At 42.3% G+C, this 21,255-nt stretch overlaps 1 protein-coding gene across 1 annotated transcript in view; it reads right to left on the bottom strand.

The window, feature by feature from the left end:
- AFF3 (ALF transcription elongation factor 3) overlaps positions 1–21,255 on the bottom strand; it is a 492,503-nt gene that overhangs the window by 7,254 nt on the left and 463,994 nt on the right. The window contains exons 17-19 of the mRNA XM_054728175.1: positions 14,309–14,372; positions 11,682–11,818; positions 733–804 (exon numbers count right to left, since the gene is read on the bottom strand). Coding sequence (XP_054584150.1) covers positions 733–804; positions 11,682–11,818; positions 14,309–14,372 — 273 coding nt within the window. The remainder of the gene's footprint in view (positions 1–732; positions 805–11,681; positions 11,819–14,308; positions 14,373–21,255) is intronic.

Genomic DNA, 21,255 nt, shown 5'->3' with positions numbered 1-21,255 from the left:
TATATTTATTTATTTTTGAGGCTCAATTGTCTACCGCAGATCAGGGAAGTAAACCTTGGGGGGCAAACATTTTGGATCCCTGTCACAGAAGGAACAAAGAGAGAGGTATCTTGTGATTCGGGGGCGTGGGATGAGGTGTACTGAGAAGATGTCACAGGGAAATTACTATTATAATCACATATTCATTATTAGTGTAATCGTTATAGATATAAAAACCTATTAATGTTGGTTAACATTTTACAAGGAAAGCTTTTATTATCAAAGTGTAATGAGCCGCTCCTCAGTTTAATGTGTTGAGGACTTGAATGCGTCATCTTCATTCACTCAGACTAATCCCATGTGTAAAGAGATAGATGAATTATTTTGATTGCAACTAAAATGTTAAACACAAGAGAAATTACATTTGGCACAATTCACATTGACATCATTAAAACACAAACCTACCTGGTTTTAAAACACACACACACACACACACACACACACACACACACACACACACACGGGAAAAGTTATCCTTGCATAACGGACCTGCTGATTTTCAATACCTGAGTAGGCACCTCATGGCTGGCATAGCAGCAAGCTATGGGTGGGCTATCCCTGGCCACCACCGGGCTTGTGTTTGTTTTTGCATGTCAGAGGCACCAGAAAAGCATGATGCCTTTCAGCACCTGCTTTACCAATGGCCATACACAGGCGGGGGCAGGCTGTTTTAAGCCGATATGGTGCACTCACCATAATGCAGCCAGTTGTTTATCCTCTGGTGTGGCATTGGGGCCTGAGTGGGTCTTTAGTCTCATGGCATACCTAGAGGAAAAGAAAAGAAAGCAAAACCGAAGAAAATTTTAAAAGTTTTAATTAAATTTATTGGGGAGACATTGGTTAATAAAATTATGTAAGTTTCAGGTATACAATCCTCTAATACATCATCTGTATATTGTATTGTGTGTTCAACAACCCCAAGTCAAGTCTCCTTCCATCACCACTGAACCCCACCTTTCTCTCTGTAATCATCATACTGTTGTCTGTGTCTATGAGTTTCTTTTTTGCTTAATCCACCTTTTTCACCCAGCCCTGCAACCCCCCTCCCTTCTGACAGCTGCCAGTCTGTTCTCTATGAATCTGTTTCTATTTAGTTTATTTATTTTGTTCATTTGATTACACATATAAGTGAGATCATATGGTATTTGTCTTTCTCTGACTGGCTTATTTCACTTAGTGTGATACTCTCCAGGTCCATCCATGCTGTCACAAAAGGTAAGATTTCCTTCCTTTTTTATGGCCAAGTAGTATTCCCTTGTGTAAGTATACCAGAGCTTTTTTTATCCACTCATCTACTGATGGGCACTTGGGCTGCTTCCAAATTTTGACTATTGTAAATAACAACGCATTGAATATAGGGGCACATATTCTTTCGAATTAGTGTTCCAGGTTTCTTTGAATATATTCCCAGAAGTGGAATTGCTGGGTCACAAGGCAGTTCCAGTTGTAATTTTTTTGGAGAAAATTCCATACTGCTTTCCATAGTGGCTGCACCAATCTGCATTCCCACAAGGGTTCCCTTTTCTCCACATCTTACACAACACTTATTTGTTGATTTACTGGTGATAGCCTTTCTGACAGGAGTGGGGTCACATCTCATTGTGGTTTTAATTTGCATCTCTCTGATGATTAGTGATGTTGAGCATCTTTTCATAGGTCTATTGGCCATCTGTATGTCCTTTTTGGAGAAGTGTTTATTCTGATCCTTTGGCCATTGTTTAATTGGACTGGTTGTTTTTTTAGTGTTGAGTTGTCTGAGTTCTTTATAAATTTTGGAAATTAGTTCCTCCTCAGATGTATCATTGATGAATATGTTCTCCTATTCAGTAAGTTGTCTTTTCATTTTGTCGATGGTTCCTTTTGCTGCACTAAAACTTTTTAGTTTGAAGTAGTCCCATTTGTTTACTTAATCTTTTGTTTCCCTTGCCTGAGGAGATATGTCAGAAAAAATATTGCTATGAGAAACATCCAACATTTTTACTGCCTATATTTTCCTCTAGGACTTTTATGGTTTCAAGTCTTACATTTAAGTCTTTACTCCATTTTGCATTTATTCTTGTGTATGGTGTAAGAAGGTGGCCTAGTTTCATTTTATTGCATGTATCTATTCAATTTTCCCAACACCATTTAGTGAATAGACTATCTTTACCCCAGTGTATGTTCTTTCTTCTTTTGTCAAATATTAATTGACCATAAAGATGTGGGTTTACTTCTGGGCTCTGCTCTTTTCCTATGATCTATATGTCTGTTCTTATGCCAGTACCATGCTAATTTGATTACTATGGCCTTATACTATAGTTTGATATCAGATAGTGTGCTTTCTCCAACTTTGTTCTTCTTTCTCAAGATTGCTATTTAGGTCTTTTGTGATTCCATATAAATTATTGGAATATTTGTTCTAGTTCTATGAAATATATCATTGGCATCTTGATAAAAATTGCATTGACTCTGTAGATTGCATTAGGTAGTATGGACATTTTAATGATGTTAATTTTTCCTATCCATGAACATGGTGTACATTTCAGCTTATTTGTATTTTCTTACAATTTTCTGAGCACAGGTCTTTTACATCCTTGATTAAATTTATTCCTAGGTATTTTTTTTGATGCAATTGTAAATGGGATTGTTTTCTTAGTTTCCCTTTCTGATAGTTAATTATTGGTGTATAAAAATGCAACTGATTTCTAGGCATTTATTTTGTATCCTGATACTTTACTGAATTCATTTATCAGTTCTAGTAGTTTTTGTGTGTGTTATCTTTAGAGTTCTCTATACCAGTACACAGTATCATGTCATTTGCAAATAACGTCAGTTTTACATTTTCTTTTCCAATTTGGATGCCTTTTAATTCTTCTTACTGTCTGACTGCTGTGGCTAGGATTTCCAGTACTATGTTGAATAACATTGGTGAAAGCAGACATCCCTGTCTTGTTCCAGATCTTAAGGGAAATGCTTTTAGTTTCAGCCCATTGAGTATGATGTTGGCTGTAGATTTATTATATATGGCCTTTATTATGTTGAGTTATATTCACTCTATTCCCACTTTGATGAGAGTTTTATCATAAATTGTTGCTGGATTTTGTTCAATGCTTTTTCGGTATCTATTTATATGATTATGTGATTTTTATCCTTCATTTTGTTTATGTGGTGTATCACGTTTATTGGTTTGTGCATATTGTACCAACCTTGCATCCCCAGAAGAAATATCATTTGATCATGATGTATGATCTTCTTAATGTATTGCTGGATCCGGTTTGCTAATAATTTGTTGAGGATTTTAGCATCTATGTTCATCAGAAATATTAGCCTATAATTTTCTTTCTTTATAGTTTCCTTACTTGGTTTTGAAATTAGGAAAATGCTGGACTCAGAAAATGAGCTTGGGAGTCTTTCCTCCTTTTGAAATATTTGGGGTAGTTTGAGAAGGATAGGTGTTAGTTCTTCTTTGAATGTTTAGTAAAATTCAACTGTGAAGCCATTCTGTCCAGGACTTTTGTTTGTTGGGAGCTATTTGATTACTGTTTCCATTTCACTAGTTGTAATTGGTCTATTCAGAATTTTTTATTTTTCCTCATTCAGTTTCGGACGACTATGTTTCTAGAAATTTATCCATTTCATTCAGATTGTTAAATTTGTTGGCATATACTTGTTTGTAATATTTTCTTACAATCCTTTGTATTCCTGTTGTTTCAGCTGTTACTTATCCTCTTTCATTTCTGATTTTATTTATTTGGGTCCTCTCTCTTTTTTCTTGATGAGTCTGGTTAAGAGTCTGTAAATATTGTTTATCTTTTCAAAGAACCAGCTCTTAGTTTCATGGATCTTTGTTTTTTTTTAATTTAAATTTTTATTGCGTTTCTTACAGAGTGGAAGAAAGAGGGATAGAGAGTTAGAAACATCAATGAGAGAGAAACATTGATCAGCTGCCTCCTGCACACCCCCTACTGGGGATGTGCCCGCAACCAAGGTACATGCCCTTGACCGGAATCGAATCTGGGACCCTTCAGTCTGCAGGCCGACGCTCCATCCACTGAGCCAAACTGATTAGGGCTCTTTGTATTTTTTTTTTTTTTTAGTCTCTATACCATTTATTTCCACTCTGATCTTTATTATTTCCTTCCTTCCACTTAATAGTACTCTGAGCTTTTCTTGTTGTTCACATGATAATTCTTTTAGTTGTGGGGTTAGATCATTTATTTGAGCTTTGTCTTATTTCTTGAGGTAGGCCTATAATGCCATAAATTTCCCTCTTCGGACTGCTTTCACTGTGTCACATAGGTTTGGGGTTGTTGTGTTCTCATTGTCATTTGTTTCAAGGTATCTTTTGATTTCTCCCTTGATCTCATTGTTAACCCATTCATTGTTTAGTAATACGCTATTTAGCCTCCAAATCTTTGTGTGTTTTTCAGCTTTTTTCTTGTGATTGATTTCTAGTTTCATACCATTATGTTTAGAGAAGATGCTTGCTATGATTTCAATCTTCTTAAATTTATTGACACTTGTTTTGTGTCCTAACATGTGGTCTATACTAGAAAATTTTCTATGTGCACTTGAAAAGAATGTATATTCTGCTGTTTTGGGGTGAAATGCTCTGAAGGTACCAATTAAATCCATCTGGTCTAGTGTGTCATTTAAGGCCCCTGTTTCCTTTTTGATTTTCTGTCTGGAAAACATTGATGTTAATGGGATGTTAAAATCCTGTACTGTGACTGTATTACTGTCCTTCTCTTGCTTTATGTTCATCAAGATTTGCTTTATATAATTAGGTGCTCCTATGTTGGATGTTTAAAAGGGTTATATCCTGTTGTTGGATAATGATCCCTTTATCATTATGTAGTGTTGTTTTTTGTCTCTTAATATAACCTTTGTTTTTAAGTCTATTTTGTCAGATATAAGTATTGCTACCCCAGATTTTTTTCACTTTCATTTGCACAAAATATCTTTTTCCATCCCTTTACTTTTAAAGGGGTCTCTTTGAGATGGGTCTCTTGTACACAGCATATATATGGGTCTTGTTTTCTTATCCATTCAGCTACCCTATATCTTCTGATTGGAGCACTTAAGTCATTTACATTTAAAGTGATTATTGATAAGTATGTATTTCTTGCCATTTTATTCTTTACTAGAGGCCCAGTGCATAAATTCATGCACCAGTGGGGTCCCTCGGCCTGGCCTGCAGGACTGGGCTGAAATTGGCTCTCCAACAACCCTGAGGGGTCCTGGATTGTGAGAGGGTGCAGACCAGGCAGAGGGACCGCACCGGTACACGATCGGGGCTGGGGAGAGACGCAGTAGGTTGGCCAGCTGGGGAGGGACTGCGGGAGGGCTTCCAGGGCGAGTCTGGCCCATCTTGCCCAGTCCCGATTGGCTGGACCCCAACAGCAAGCTAACCTACCGGTCGGAGTGTCTGCCCCTGGTGGTCAGTGCACGTCATAGCGACTGGTCAATTGTCTGCCCCCTGGTGGTCAGTGCATGTCACAGTGAGTGGTTGAGCGGCCTTAGCATATCATTAGCATATTACGCTTTGACTGACTGAATGGCTGACCGGTCAACTGGACACTTAGCATATTAAGCTTTTATTATATAGGATACCCATGTTCCTCTTTCTCCTTCTTCTTTTTATTGACCCTTTAACATTTCTTGTAATACTGGTTTGGTGGTGATGAACTCTTTTAGCTTTTCTTGTCTGGGAAGCTCTTTATTTCTACTTCAATTATAAGTGATAGCCTTGCTGGATAAAGTCGCCTTTGTTGTAGGTCCTTGCTTTTCATTACTTTGAATATTTCATGCCAATCCCTTCTGGCCTGAAATGCTCCTGTTGAGAAATCAACTCTTAGTCTTTTGGGAGCTCCCTTATGGGTAGCTATCTTTCTCTTGTTGTTTTTAAGATTCTCTCTTTGTGTTTAACCAAGGCCATTTTATTTTATTTATTATTATTATTTAAATTTTCACTCAAGGATTTATTTTATTTATTTATTTTTACAGAGAGGAAGGGAGAAGGATAGAGAGTTAGAAACATTGATGGGAGAGAAACATCGATCAGCTGCCTCCTGCACACCCCCTACTGGGGATATGCCTGCAACCAAGGTACATGCCCTTGACCGGAATCAAACTTGGGACCCTTCAGTCCGCAGGCTGACACTCTATGACACTCTATCCACTGAGCCAAACCGGTTAGGGCTCAAGGATATATTTTTATTGATTTTAGAGAAAGAGGAAGTGTAGAAAGAAGGAGAAACATTGATTAGCTGCCTCCAGCACACACCCTGATTGGGGATCAAACCTGCAACCTAAGGTATGTGCCTTGAACAGGAATCAAACCGGTAACCTTTAGGTACATGGGATGATGATGTTCCAACTAACTGAGCCACCCAGCCAGGACTAACCTTTGCCATTTTAATTAGGATGTGTTCTGGTATGGGCCTCTTTGGATTCGTCTTGTTTGGGATTCTTTGTGCTTCCTGGACTAGTGCATCTTTTGCCTTCACCAAGTTAGGGAAGTTTTCACTCATTATTTCTTCAACTAGGTTCTCAATTCTTTGCTCTCTCTCTTCTCCTTCTGGTACCCTTATGATGCAGATGTTGTTACGTTTCATGTTGTCCCAAAGGTCCCTTAAACTATCCACATTAAAAACATTTTTTTTTCTTTTTGCTGCTCTGATTGGATGCTTTCTGCTACTTTGTCTTCTAAATCACTGATTCGATCCTCTGTTTCATCCAACCTACTGTTTATTCCTTCTAGTGTATTCTTCATTTCAAATATTGTATTCATTTCTGACTGGATCTTTTTTTTTTTTTATGATTTCTATGTCCCTTTTCACCTTGTTGTACATCTTACTAAGTTCCTTGACCATCCGTATAAACATTTTTAAAAACTCTGTATCTTATAAATTACTTGCCTCCATTTCATTTATCTCTTTTTTTTTTCCCTAGAGATTTCTCCTGTTCTTTCATTTAGGGCCTTTGTCTCCCCATTTTGGCTTCCTATTTGTATTTTTTTCTATGTATTAGGTATATTTCCTATGTCTCCCAACCTTGGTATGCTGGTCTTAAGTAGTAGGTGTCCTGTGGGATCCAGTGGTGCAGTCTCCTTAATCACCTGAGCTGGGTGTTCCAGGAATGTCCTTTGTGTGGGTTATGTGAGCCCTCCTATTGTAATTAGGTCATGAGTTTGCTATTGGCCCATTTGGTGCATGGGTTTGACTCTCAGGCTGTTTGACTGTGAGGCTCAGTCAGTGTGTACTAGCTGCTGTGCAGGTGCTGACCACACTAAGTAGAATCTGCCTCAGCAGGGTCTGGTGCCTGCAGAGATCTCACTTTGGCTATGCCCTGTGCAAAGCTATCCGGATCCTGCTCTGATGTTGTCTGAAGCTGGCCATTGGGTGTGTTGGTTCTGGGGCCTCTTGGGAGGGACTGGTGCAGGTTAATATCAAACACTGCCTATGACTGATCCTGGGCAACCTGTTTGGAGCTACAAGGGATCTATAGTTTCTGGCTGCCTTTGCTGTACCTGGGTACATGTGCAAAGGACCAAGCTATACATCAAGGCTGGCTTGCACCAGCACCGAGTCCAGTGTTAGGTCAGAAAAAGGCCCAAGGCACCCTTTGCCTGCCTCCACCTGCTGGCAGCCTGTTAGGCTCAGTCACTGAAAGAGCCTCTGATGGTACTTGAGTTTAATAGGTAGGTTCTCAGTGAGTCACCAGGTATGAATGGTGTTCACTAGATGGATAACACGTTCAATCATAGTGCCAGTGCTGGGTCTGCGGCCACTCAGCAAAGTCCTAGGGTATACCAAGTCTAGCTGCCACCTGCTGGGTAACTATAGACCTTTGTGGTGAAGCAGGGTCTTAGAAAATTTTCAGGTGAGGCCAGCAGGGTTTATCAGGCCCAAAGTGACCATGGTTTGGCCGTGTGAAGGGAGGGCTCTGCACTGGTCAGCCATAAGAGAGAACCCTGTCCTAGAGCCACATAACTCAGTATGTCCCAGATTCTGCCAGGAGCTCAGCAGGGTAGGGCTTCTGAGAGATGGGAAGGTGGGACTAGTGGATCTCCCATGTGAGGGAGTGCTGGTCAGGCTTGGGGGAAGGAGGAAGGAGTGGCCCCACTCCAGTGCCACACAACTCAGTCACTGACACCCTGAGTCTGCCTGGATCTCTATACTCTTGTCCAGGCATCTGACTCCTCAGCAGGGTGTGAGCTCTACCGGGTCGGAGACAGGGATTCCGGAGGGTGGGGCTATTGCATTTACCCAGGTTCATGTCATAAGGAGGGGAGTGCTCTGCCAAAAGAAAGATGGCATCTAGGGTGAGGGAGAGGGACTCAGCACAGGGATCCTGATAGCTGTCTCTTTAGCTCTCTCCCCAGAGCCACAAAGCCCAGTCTCTCCTCACACAACTCAAGTCCACTCTGCCGGAGCCCAGGAGCAGTTGCTCTGTGAACACGATTTTGTGTGCTGGCCCTTTAAGAGGGCACCTGTGTCTCCAGCAGACTTCTGTCTCTCCCTGGTGGACAGAATCCCTGCTGATTTTTACAGCCCAATGTTATGAGGGCGCCTGTTCCCAGCTCTGATGCTCTGGTCTGGGGAGCCTGGTGTGGGGTTGAGACCCCATGCTCCTCAGAGGGAACCTCTATAGCTGAGATATCCCTCTGGGATCTCAGGTGCCACCCATGGGAATGGGGCCAGCCCTTTTCGTTCCCACTCTTCCTACCATTCTCGATGTGGCTGCTGTAAATCCTTGGTTATAAGACTTATCTTCAGCTTGTCTCCAGTTGGTTATTCAGGATGATTGTTCTTTAATTTAGATGTAACTCCAGTTTGGTTCTGGGAGGGGTAAGTGTAGATTCCACTTATCCACGGCCATCTTGGGTCCCATCCAAATAAATTTTTAAAAAATAACTTTCTTAGTAACAACAGAACATCTTCTATGATGGAAGTTCTCTCTGCCTAATACTTAGATTTTCATAGTGCTTGCAGATAATTCTTTCTTCAAAGCTACCTGATGCCGCCTCATTTTCCTGTAGCATTATATTACTGTGATGCTTAGAACAAAATGATTTTTATATCCATCTAGCTACTTTCTGCCCTTTGGTGATACAAATTCAAATGCTACAGATGGTTGAGAGTGACACAAGTTCAAGCATTCCACATATATGGTGACACATCCATTTTTACAAATTTTGATTTACAGCTGAGTGGCTGACAAGATGGAGGCAAAGTTCAATTCTTCTGGGCCAATCTCCAGAAAAAAAAGTTCATTCCTACACTTAGATAAATGCCTGGCTTTACCTCCTTTTCATTGTGACAATGTTTACTTTGACAGTAGTGTAAGTGTCCTGGGTGTGTAATTAGTGGCTTTTATAAACTTAAATAGTTAATCACATTTATTTCTTGGGATTCTGGCCATCTCTCCAAAAACATACCAAGTCACTTGCAGACTCTTTGAGAGAGCTGAAGTAGTATGTGAAATGGTCAGGGAGTCCTGGGTTCAAATCCCGGCAGACAATTATTAGTTGTGAGAGTGTAGATAAACTAATATCTTTAAACCTCCATGTTCTTATGCATACATGTCCTTATCCTATTGCTAATGACATAGGACTGTTGTAAGAATTAATTGAGATAGTATTTGGAAAGCTCTTGACATAATGAGCTAGCTTGCTGTAAATTGCTCAAGAAATGATACTATTATTATATCATCTGTACAACATGCAGATTTGTAGTGTTTTCACGTGTATCTCTTTGCATAGTTTTCACAGTGGCTGCTGTGGATTTTACAATATACACATAGGACATCACAATTTACTGGTATCAACATTCTCCACTTTGGGTGAAGTGTGGAAACCTTACTTCTATTTAGGTCCCTTTATTTTCTCCACTTTTAAATAACATTGTCTTGAGTATCAGATAGTGGTAAACTTTTTGTTTCAATCAACACATATGATTTATAAAACTCATGAGGATAGTTTATTGCACATATCTTCTTCAGTTGTTCTTTGATCTTTCCTGATGCTCCAAGATTCCTTTTTATTTGTCATTTTCTTTCTGTTTGAGGGACTTCCTCTAGCTAATCTGCAAGGTTGGGTTTTTCTTAGTCGGATAATATATTTATTTCCTCTTCATTCCTGAAAAATAGTTTCATTGAATCTAGAATGAACTGTTTGGTAGTTTCCTTTTCAGTGCTTAAAAAATGTTGTGCCACTCTCTTTTGGCTTCCATGGTTTCAGATGCGAAGTCAGCTGTCATTTGAATTGGTGTTCCCCTACAGCAGTGATGGCAAACCTATGATACGCGTGTCAGCACTGAAAGGTCCCAGGTTCAATTCTGAGGCGGCCGCATGCCGAGGATGAAACATTTGCCGCTCCTGAGGATGAAACATTTGCGAAATAATGTTTTTTCCTCAAAGTGACACACTACCCGAGTTATGCTCAGTTTTTTGGCGAAGTTTGATACACCAAGCTCAAAAGGTTGCCCATCACTGCCCTACAGTAACATGTCATTTCTCTCTGGTTGCCTTCAAGATTTCTTTTTCTTTGTTTTTAGTTTTCAGAAATGTAGTTATGATGTGTCTTCATATGCATTTCTTAGAGTTTAATCCTATTTGGGTTTTTCTCAGCTTCTTGAGCCTGTACGTTTATATCTTTTGCCAAATTTGGCAAGTTTCAGCTATTACTTCTTCAGATACTCTTCCGTCTTGCTGTCTTCCTTTCCTTCTGGGACTCCAATGATACATACGTGGATCTTCTGTCTTTGTGTTTGAGGCTCTATACATTTTTTTCCAGTCTATTTTCTCTCTGTTACTTAGATTGGGTAAATGCTATTTTCTGTTAATTGATTCTATCCTCTGTCATCGCCACTGTACTACTGAGCCCATCCAGTGAGATTTTTATTTCTGTTAGTTTTGGGAAGAATTATTTTATATAAAGGGTATTAGACATTATCCAAAGAAGTTGAACTGGCTAAAAACATAAATCATATGACAAAAGTTCTCAGTAGGGTTAACGGGTGAAATTCCCTTATTGGTTCATTAATGAGATGATAAGGATGTGCCTTTCCAGGTCTCCATCATGGAAAAGAAATGTCTCCCACCCACCCCTTCATGTGCCCCCATCAGAAATTTGTTTCTGCTCACATGACATGCCTTAACCCAGGTTGGGGAATGATGCACACATCTAACTCTTACACTAGGACAATGCCAGGACACTCAGAGATATTAAATCATAGAATACATTTCCTTCCCTAAAATCCCCCGAATCTGCTTTCCTTTCATTAAATACTTCTGAATCATTATTGATAGAGTTAGAATTGAGATTACACTAATATGAATCAGATTTTTAAAAAAGCAGCATAGAAGTGAAGTGAGTTAAAAATTTGCTACTTGCTAGCTGGGTGAACTATGCATTCATACCTCACCCAGACTCAACTTCCTTCCTACAGCAATAAGGGGCTATAGGAGCTGCCCTGCCTGACTCATAATGAGGGCAAAGGAAGCAGGGGATGCAAAATCTTACATTCTTACTTTCAGAGATGAACAAAGGTTCTTAGTAGCTGATACTGCAGGTTGACATTCTTCTCTGTATTCAGAGTACTCACACACAGTCCTTACTCCCCGACCCCACCTGCCCAGCGAGAAAACACAGCGCTTACCTGATGAGTTCCACTGTTTCTGAATACATTGTGTATGGAGATTTGGATTCCATTGGGCCCTGTTCCATTGCATTTCCACACTCAATGAATGACAAGGCTGCTTCGGCGTAGTTCAAAGCCTTTCCAAACTTTTCCACCTGTTCAACAGAGTTAGCACAGTGTCTTCCCTAAGTACAAGTTTTAAACTTTATTGTCACACAGTCCATACACCTCACTTGAGAAATCCAACTTTTGAGTTCTAAAATCCTGTGAAAGGAACTGAGAGAAAAAAAATGGGGCACTTCCTCCTCTAGTTATCTTCATAAATTGCCACTATTTTAGGGTAAATGAGTGAATGGTTACAGACAGAATTGTACCAAATCCATGAAAAACTGCCAATCAGAACCGCTCAGAACTTCATGGTCGTTCCTCTTTCAACCCCTAGGGGTGTGGCAGCTTCATTCCTTGTTCCTCCATTCTATGCTAAATACACAGCGAAGCTGGTCGGTGTGATTCCATATAAGAATTTTCATACTCTTTTTTGTATACTTCAACTTTGATGATTTACAGCATAAACCTGTGCTTTTGTATTTTACATTATCTGACATTTCCTTTTCCATGCCTTCCTCCTATTGTGTGTGTGTAGTTATTTCTTTAATAGTCAGGACCTCAGTCAGGGATGAGAGTGAGGAGAGGAGATAAAACTCAAGGCAATATTTCAGCTTAGCTAAAATGGGATACAGAGTTGATATTTAATAAAGAGTATTTTTTGGATTATAGGAGGTTGTCTAAGTTGATGTTAATCTTTCCCCACAATAGCAAGAATGAGCTTTATATTCTTAGGTTCTATTAAATATAAATTTACACATCAAGTTCCTGGTTCCATACTTTGCTACTCTCTGTAGATAATTACATATTTTGAGTTTGAATCGTATAATCTCTCCAGTATTCATTTGTGAATCAAAACAGAATTACACAAATACTCTAATTACTAATATAAGTGTTGCCTCTAAAAAATTTCTCATTGATAATGATGCCTTAGAAAACAGAAATGTAGAGCAAAATACTCCCTCATTAGCAAATCAAATTTTTAAACAGCTTATAACCCTAATAGGCTATTGAGCAATATTTCTTGGCAACACTTTCAGATTAAAGAAGCCATTTCATTCAGTAAGTATTTCCTGAAGCACCCAATTCTTTCCTATGTGCACTTGATACTCACAAGTTCCTTCCAAGAACATATAATACAATTAGAGAGAAAAAATGTGCACCCACAAGACAGTTCACAGTGCCAGGCAGCCTGTGAGTGACTTGCAATGCAGAGCAACGAGTCCAGTGCACATGAGATGGAGGAGGCAGCAGGTGATGGGGCCGCAGAGGTGCGAGGCCTTGGGGAGGAGACCTGAAAATGACTGTGGGAAGGAAAGGATTTGGGGAGCATGCTGAAAGTGTGAGTGCGTGAGAGTGAGTGTGTAAGTATGTGCGAGCTGTGAGCGTGTGAGTGTGAGTGTGAGGTTCTGCAAGTACACAGCCTGCTGGCTGGCATGAGCAAGGTCTGCTTAGAGGCCGGTATGAACACAGGCTGCTGGCTGAAGCTGTGTTGGGTTGGACAGGGTGACACCGAGTGAAGAATCCTAGTAAGCCTGGTGATTCAGGCAGAACTGTTCATTCTGCTTTACAGTTCGCGGCTCTTCTCCAACAGCATGCCTCAGCTTCTCAGGTGACCAGAAGCCTTCATCAGCCTGTGGGAGCCTGAGGGCAAGAAGTGCACCTTCTCTACTTTCTGACCCTCTGGTTATGTGCCTTGCACTGTGAACCTAGCCAGTGATCGTCATACAAGTAAATGTTGGATGGGAAACATCGGTAGCAGTGGGAGGAGTGCTGTTATGGTTTGGACATCTTCAGCACTGGAATAATACCATAAGGTCATTCTTAATGCCTTTGCCATCTCCAGCTCCCCAGCCTCAGTTATCCATGCTGGCGGGGAACCGAACCGGCATTCCCTGAGGAAAGAGTCCCTTTGGCCGAGGCCTCAAGATGCAACAACCACATGATCGCTTTTAGAAAAAAACACATACGTTTTTTAAAAAGTCTAATGCCTAAACAGCTTCAAGTTTTCCAAAACAGGAGATTATCCAGGTAAGAAACATTATTTTTTTTTATAAACATCAAGTCATGGTGACTCTAGAGGCTTATGTGCATTGTAACAGTTTCTGCTGTACAGTTTCAGAGAGGTATTCATTTCGGCAGATACACATGAAGAACACCAGTCTTTTTGAAAAGGGATTAGATCCTGGGACCACGCCCAGGGCTGGCCAGGCTAATATGACAGAAAAATGCAAACTTAGATTTTATTTTTAAAGAAAAAAAATGCTACCCACTGACTCCCTTACCTCTAGTTACTATTCAAAACTTAGGACTAAAATAAAATATTCATTTTTCCAGGGCTTTCTCCCAGTCAGACATTATTGGTTGAAGTCATACTTTATTGGGCGATGAGTGCTTGATTATATAAACATTTCTCCATTTAACAGACCCAGCCATCCTTGTAATAGATTTTATAATTACCCCAGCTACATTGCCCCAGTGATAAAGGTGCAGTACAAACATAATTTGGAAAAACGTATCGGGGAAGAAAAGGGACTTACCATTGCATCTGCTTTATGCTTCATCCGCTTAGCTTCCTGCATAAAATAATCTGCACTGCGCGGCCTAGGAGAGGACGATGCTGAAGGTCACTATTGTGGAAGAGTAAGATCCGAAAATATTCCTTCCTTTTGCTCAGACTTAAATCACAATTTAAAAACTCTGCTTAATAGGGAATCAGGTATTTTTCACATTTCCAAATTGTAAACCCATATGTAAAGTAACAAAATTCTATTTCGCTTAAGTTAGCAATTCAAAACACAGTATATGCCGATCATCTACATTTACAGTGATTTTAACATGGCTCCCCAATGCCTGATTTGAATCAGATTTTTTATTGCATGGTTAAGAAAACAAGTAAAAAACGTACTTTGTGATATTTACATGAAACAATGGCTTTTTAATGTAAAGATTGCAAAATACCTCATAATAATTGTATGGGTGAGTATATGTATGTATCCTTATGAAAATCTGTGTCATTTACAGGTATAAAAGGTAGAGTTATATGTACCTAGTAATTACTAGAGGCCCGGTGCATGAAATTCATGCATGGGGGTGTGTGTGTGTGTCCCTCAGCCCAGCCTGCACGCTCTCCAATCTGGGACCCCTCAGGGGATGTCCGACTGCCAGTTTAGGCCCTGTGGGGTCAGGCATAAACCGGCAGTCAGACATCCCTCTCACAATCCGGGACCGCTGGCTCCTAACTGCTCGCCTACCTGCCTGCCTGATCGCTCCTAACCACCTCTGCCTTCCTGCCTGATCACCACCTAACTGCTCCCTTGCCAGTCTGATTGCCCCCAACTGCCCTCTCCTGCAGCCTGATTGTCCCCAACTGCTCTCCCCTGCCATCCTGATCGCTCCTAACCGCCTCTGCCTCGGCCCCCACCACCTTGGCTTTGTCAGGAAGGAAGTCGAACGTCTGGAAGATGTCTGGTCAACTCGGTCTAATTAGCATATTACCCTTTTATTAGTATAGACTAGAGGCCCGGTGCATGAAATTCGTGCACGGGAGGGGGGTGTCCCTCAGCCCAAGCTGCACCCTCTCCAATCTGGGACCCCTTGGGGGATGTCCAACTGCCTGTTTAGGCCCGATCCGTGGAATCGGGCCTAAACAGGCAGTCAGACATCCCTTTCACAATCTAGGACTGCTGGCTCCCAACTACTCGCCTGCCTGCCTTCCTGATTGCCCCTAACCGCTTCTGCCTGCCAGCCTGATCACCCCCTAACCACTCCCCTGCCAGCCTGATTGACGCCTAACTGCTCCCCTGCCAGCCTGATTGTCCCCAACTGCCCTCCCCTGAACCCCCGGTAACCCCCAAATGCCCTCCCTTGCATATTCCCTCTTTATTAGATAGGTTTTTTCTTTAGCATATTGGACAGTCCTAACTGGTTTGGCTCAGTGGATGGAGCATTGGCTTGCAGACTCAAGGGTCCCAGGTTCGATTCCGGTCAAGGGCATGTACCTTGGTTGGGGGCACATACCCAGTGGGGAGTGTGCAGGAGGCAGCTGATCAATGTTTCTCTCTCATAGATGTTTCTAGCTCTCTATCCCTTTCCCTTCCTCTCTGTAAAAAATCAATAAAATATATATTTTTAAAAAGAAACATTTAAAATTCCTCCATATCTGCCTGGCTGGTGGGACTTAATGGTTGAGACCCCAGGCTGCCACCACTGGAAGGGGATCGCACCCTGGCCAGGCTGAGACCCCAGCCCAGGCTGCCGCCACTGGCCGGGTGATCGCGCAGTGGGGGTGCCCGGCCCTGCTGGCCTGAGACCCCAGCCCTGGCTGCCGCAGTGGCCGGGGGATCGCGCAGTGGGGGTGCGGGGCCCTGCCGGCCTGAGACCTCAGCCCAAGCTGCGGCTGCTGGCCAGGATCGCGCCTGGCACTGGCACCTCCCAGCTGGACACCCCGGGCTGCCGCCACTGGGCAGGGATCGCTGCGTGGGGGGGCAGGCACCTCCCAGCTAGACACCCTGGACTGCTGCCGCTGGGCGGACTTGGGGACTCCGGCAGGGCTAAGAGGACTGGGCGCTGCCATCTTGTGGCTATGGGCGCCGCCATTTTTGTCATGGAGTGATGGCTAATTTGCATATTACTCTTTTATTAGATAGGATTTTAAAGCTCGGCAGTGAGAAATTAAAAGAGGTAATGCTGTATGATTCCATTCCAGTCACAATGAAGTTAATTGTAAAACGATGTCTACCTTGTAACAATGTGATCGTGGCCTGGTTCTCTACAGCTCTGATTAGCTGGCTAGTAAATATGAACAACAGCCATGCATTATTAAAGTAACACCCCGGCCAGCACTGCTTCTGCCGGGAGATGAAGGTCCCTCATCCAGAGGTTGATCCGAGTGTGCATGTAACTTCAAGTTACACTAAGGGACTCATCACACTGTACCTTTAAATGCTTAGTCTGATAGTTTTTACACATCTGCATACTTTAGGTGACATCAGCCTAAACGTTTTTGGTAATTATTCGTCTTTATGTAGTCAATAAACTTGACTTACTCATGGATAGCCAATATAAGCCAGGACTCCCTGAAAGTGATAAGACGTAGGTAGTGATATGAACCACGGACTGTTTAACCCAGTGGTCTGCAAACTCATTAGTCAACAGAGCCAAATATCAACAGTACAACGATTGAAATTTCTTTTGAGAGCAAAATTTTTTATTTTTTTAAAATATATTTTTATTGATTTTTTACAGAGAGGAAGGGAGAGGGATAGAGAGCTAGAAACATCGATGAGAGAGAAATATCGACCAGCTGCCTCCTGCACACCCCCCACCGGGGATGTGCCCGCAACCAATGTACATGCCCTTGACCGGAATCGAACCCGGGACCCTTCAGTTCGCAGGCCGACGCTCTATCCACTGAGCCAAACCGGTTTCAGCGAGAGCCAAATTTTTTAAACTTAAACTATATAGGTAGGTACATTGTTATTAACTTAATTAGGGTACGTGGTATTTTGTGGAAGAGCCACACTCAAGGGGCCAAAGAGCCGCACGTGGCTTGCGAGCTGCGGTTTGCCGACCACTGGTTTAACCTATTGTTACATGCTTATTCTGAACTGTCTTTTTCAGATTCTAATGGGTCTTTTTCCCCACTGCAATATTAGGTGGTCAGAATATGCTTTTATCCAAAAAAGTCAAAATGCTTAGAAAAACCATGAATATCATGTTGCCTATACCACTGCAATCCAAAAATATTATCCTCATTTTAATGGTTTTAATCAATCAAAGAAACAAACTGGTCACAAATCACTGAAGCATAAAATATTGTCAGGACTGTGGTATCACACTGGAAATATTCAACTTCAACAAAGTAATGAGGAACACAGTTACAGGGTTTCCTTAATGCATAATAAAACTTCCGTTTTTGGCTCATCTTCCCTTCACCATTCCTTCTGTCACTCAGGCCTGCAAACTCCCATTCATCTTGGCGGGTCTTCACTGGCCTGCAGGTTCCTTCATGGAAGGCCCTGAGCCTACAGACTCTGGTTTCTCCAGTTCATTTCCTAGATGCCCATACTTCTTCTATTTGAATGGCTTTAGTGGCCTTTACATGGCTGTTTTCCCAAATGCTTTGTCCCCATATTGACCTTTGAACACATGTTGGCTGTCGGTTAGGTCTTTGATTCCAATTCTGGCAATTTACATGATTTTTGTTGTTGGTTTTTAATGAACTGACTTTATTTTTTAAGAGCGATTTTAGGTAGACAGGAAGGAGAAAGCACAAAGGGTCCCCGTGCATCTGCTGCCTCACACACGCGCTGTCAGCATCCCTTCAATATCAGCATCCCCCACAAGAGTGGAACCTTCCTTACAATCAACGAACCTGTATCATTATCACCCAAAGCCCCTACTGCACTCTAGGATTCACTCTTAATGTTGTATGTCCTATAGGATTTGACAAATGTTTAATGACATTTATCCACCATTATAGTATCCTACAGAGCGGTTTCACTGACCAAAGCAATCCTCTGCATTATTGTTTGGTTTTCCCTTTGTTTCACGTGGTGAAGAAGACCAAACCCCGCTGCTAGCCCAAACCAGATCAGACTCCCGAGCTTCAGATGTGGTCCCAGAGCCCATTTGTTCAGAAGAGGAGTCCAAGTATGTCCCTCAATTTCTCCCGTTATGAAATGCCATGATGCTTTCTTGTAAATAAATGCTCCTTTTTTTTTCTCAAGGAAACATCCACCACAGAAATCTAGGCTCCCAGCACCTCTTCTGGGTTACAGTTTCACTCCCCTCCATTCTATCCTGGACTTTAGTCCTGATCGATATTTGTAAAATATGGCTTTCCTTACCTCACCAGCCTGTCACAGACCTACAACCCTTCTCCAGTGCCCAGCACATCTCAGCTCAGGCCTCCAGTAATCTCACCCGCTGCCACTTACTCACCAAGGCCTCCAAGCACAGGGGTCGTCTCCTCACTGTCTTGTTACCATGTCATCCCTGTCTCAGAAGCTCTGCTCACACTTTTTCTCCTTTCTGGAATATTCTCCTCTCTGCTCCTTCACTGAGTGCTACTATGAGCCAAATATCACCCATCCCTCAGATTTTCCTGCCATGAGGCCTTCTTGGTTACTTTGGTCCATTCTCACGTCTTTCTTTCCTAAACTGAGGCACTGCCTCTTGTTTACACTACACTTCTGGGCATTCAGTTACCTTCTGAGCTGCACTGGGCTATACAGTCATTGACTCACATAACTGGCAGCTGGTCCACTTCAGCAGGGACTACGCTGTGGCCTCTTGATCCTCCCCACCCTGCAGCTTTAGGCACATGGGAGAAGGAAAATGAATTCCCCTGGAATAGCACTGAATTCATTTTGCGCTAGAAGAGAGTGGTGGCTTCTGATGGCAGCAACATAGCCAATGAGCCAGAGAACGTCTCCATGGCAACCTGAAAGTCTCTACATCATTATCTGCTCTACACTCCAGTAGATGAGTTTGGTCATTTTTTTCCCTTCCCATTTGGTAGGTCTTGTTGCTAACAGATCATCATTTCAAATGCATTTCGTTTTCATGAAAGGATTCTCTTGATAATAAGCTAAGACATCTCAGTTTTTACAAGCCTTCTACATTACCCTTTTGGATGGCAGTGCCTCCTAATTCCTATTATGGGGTCCTCCATCAATGCTGTTTTTATCTGCAGCATATGAATGTATTTTTAAACCTGATATGAAGGCTGAGTCACAAACCCTCATGATAGTGGACGTGGATAAGTAACACATCTAATGTTCTGACTGAATCACCGCAGCAACACCAGTAACCCGAGATGCTGGAAATGCACCATCCAGAGGCCACTTATGAACACATTAGAATTCTCATCTTTGCGTGCAATGGAGGGCTCATTACACTGATTCACTGAAGACAGCCTGAAGATTGGCCCATTTTTCTCCTTTTAGGTGATTTCTGGTGCCAGGCTCCTACCCCAGATCATTATAGAGGCAAAGGGACCAATGGGACGTCGCTGAAATTGTCCAGCGGAGGATGTGTGCTGTCACCAGGCATCGCTTCTTCTGCAATGCTCAAGTCAGCAGGAAAATGAAATTGTTACTATTGTGGCTGTTACAGAACGTGATATGGTAAAGGTACTAAGACGAAATCTAATTATCTCAGTGTTCAGACAGATTTATCATCTAATCTATTTTTTTTACACGGAAAACCTGAAGATTTTGTTTTTCGTTTAGATAATAACATTCTTCATATTGTTTGTCAGTGATGGTATTTTATGAGGATACAGGAGCAAGCCTAATAAAAGTTCATTTAAACATCATCCATGTAATTATGTAGCTTGGGCTCTTCAGAAATGGACCTTGAGTGACCTAAAAAGGCAAAGCTTAGCTGCATATATCTTTGTTATAAGAGGTCTCAGCAGCAAAAATAATCTGAGCACTTGATCCACAAGAATGTGGCTTTCTATTTCATTTCCTCTCCTCCCCTCCCTAACCTACCAGCATGCACCTTCGTTGTAAGCACTGGTCTGAGCTGCCCCAGTATTTCTCTGGCCCGGGAGGGAGGGTTACAGCAACCTTGTCCTTTGTTCTCCTTCGTGGCGGAGATGGAGTTGAATGGGCTCCCAGGGAGAGGCTGGCAGACTGCTTCCTGTCCTTCCTGCCTCTGGGAAGGAGCCCCAGCAGAGCCAGCCTGTTCTGTGAAAGCTGGCAGGGCGGAGCACGGCTGTTTGAATAAACAGGTGCCTTGGCACAGCAGAAATCGGAGTAATTTTCTTGGGGAAGTTGAAATCCAAATCAGACAAATAGGCAACTGCCTGCCAAATGAATTCATCACCTGACATCCTTCCTGTCAGCTGCCATTTGATAACCCCAGACGCGTCCCAGTGTCCCGAGCTTTGGGGTACTTTCTTCACAAAGAAGAATGTGTAGGAAGTTGCCAGATGGGAGAGGGTGGGAGGCTGGGTGAAAAAGGTGAAGGGATTAGAAGTGCAAATTGGTAGTTACAGAATAGTCACAGGATATAAAGCACAGTATAGGGAATACAATCAATAATATTGTAATAACTATGTATGGTGCCAGGTGGGTACTTGAATTATTGGGGGGTCATTTTGTAAATTACATAAATGTCTCCCTACTGTGCTGTGGCCTGAGACTAACATCGAGTGTGCGCTGCAATGGAAACAGGGCAGTGAAGGAATAGTTTAGATGCGCTGAGTGATGCTGTTGTGGAGGCCTTGCAGAGCCCGCCCCTCCAGTGCTGGCTTTGCAGGTGGCCTGCACCTAGGAAGCAAGGATTCACCTGCAACTTGTGCTCTCTAACCCTGGCGTTGGCTGGGACCCGAGCCCCTGGGCCCCGGCTTCTCGGAAGCACCAGCGACCAGTCATTGTGCCTCTTATAGGCCTTGGTTGTGCAGACGACTGCTTCCCTCAGCCACGGCCACGCACAGAAATCAGCACGCACTTTCCAGGACTGGGCAGAGCAG

The sequence above is a fragment of the Eptesicus fuscus genome, chromosome 16, assembly GCF_027574615.1.
Source record: "Eptesicus fuscus isolate TK198812 chromosome 16, DD_ASM_mEF_20220401, whole genome shotgun sequence".
In the NCBI taxonomy this organism is placed as follows: Eukaryota; Metazoa; Chordata; class Mammalia; order Chiroptera; family Vespertilionidae; genus Eptesicus; species Eptesicus fuscus.
The sequence above is the reverse complement of the archived record's forward strand: the minus strand, read 5'-3'. Positions and strand labels throughout refer to the sequence as shown.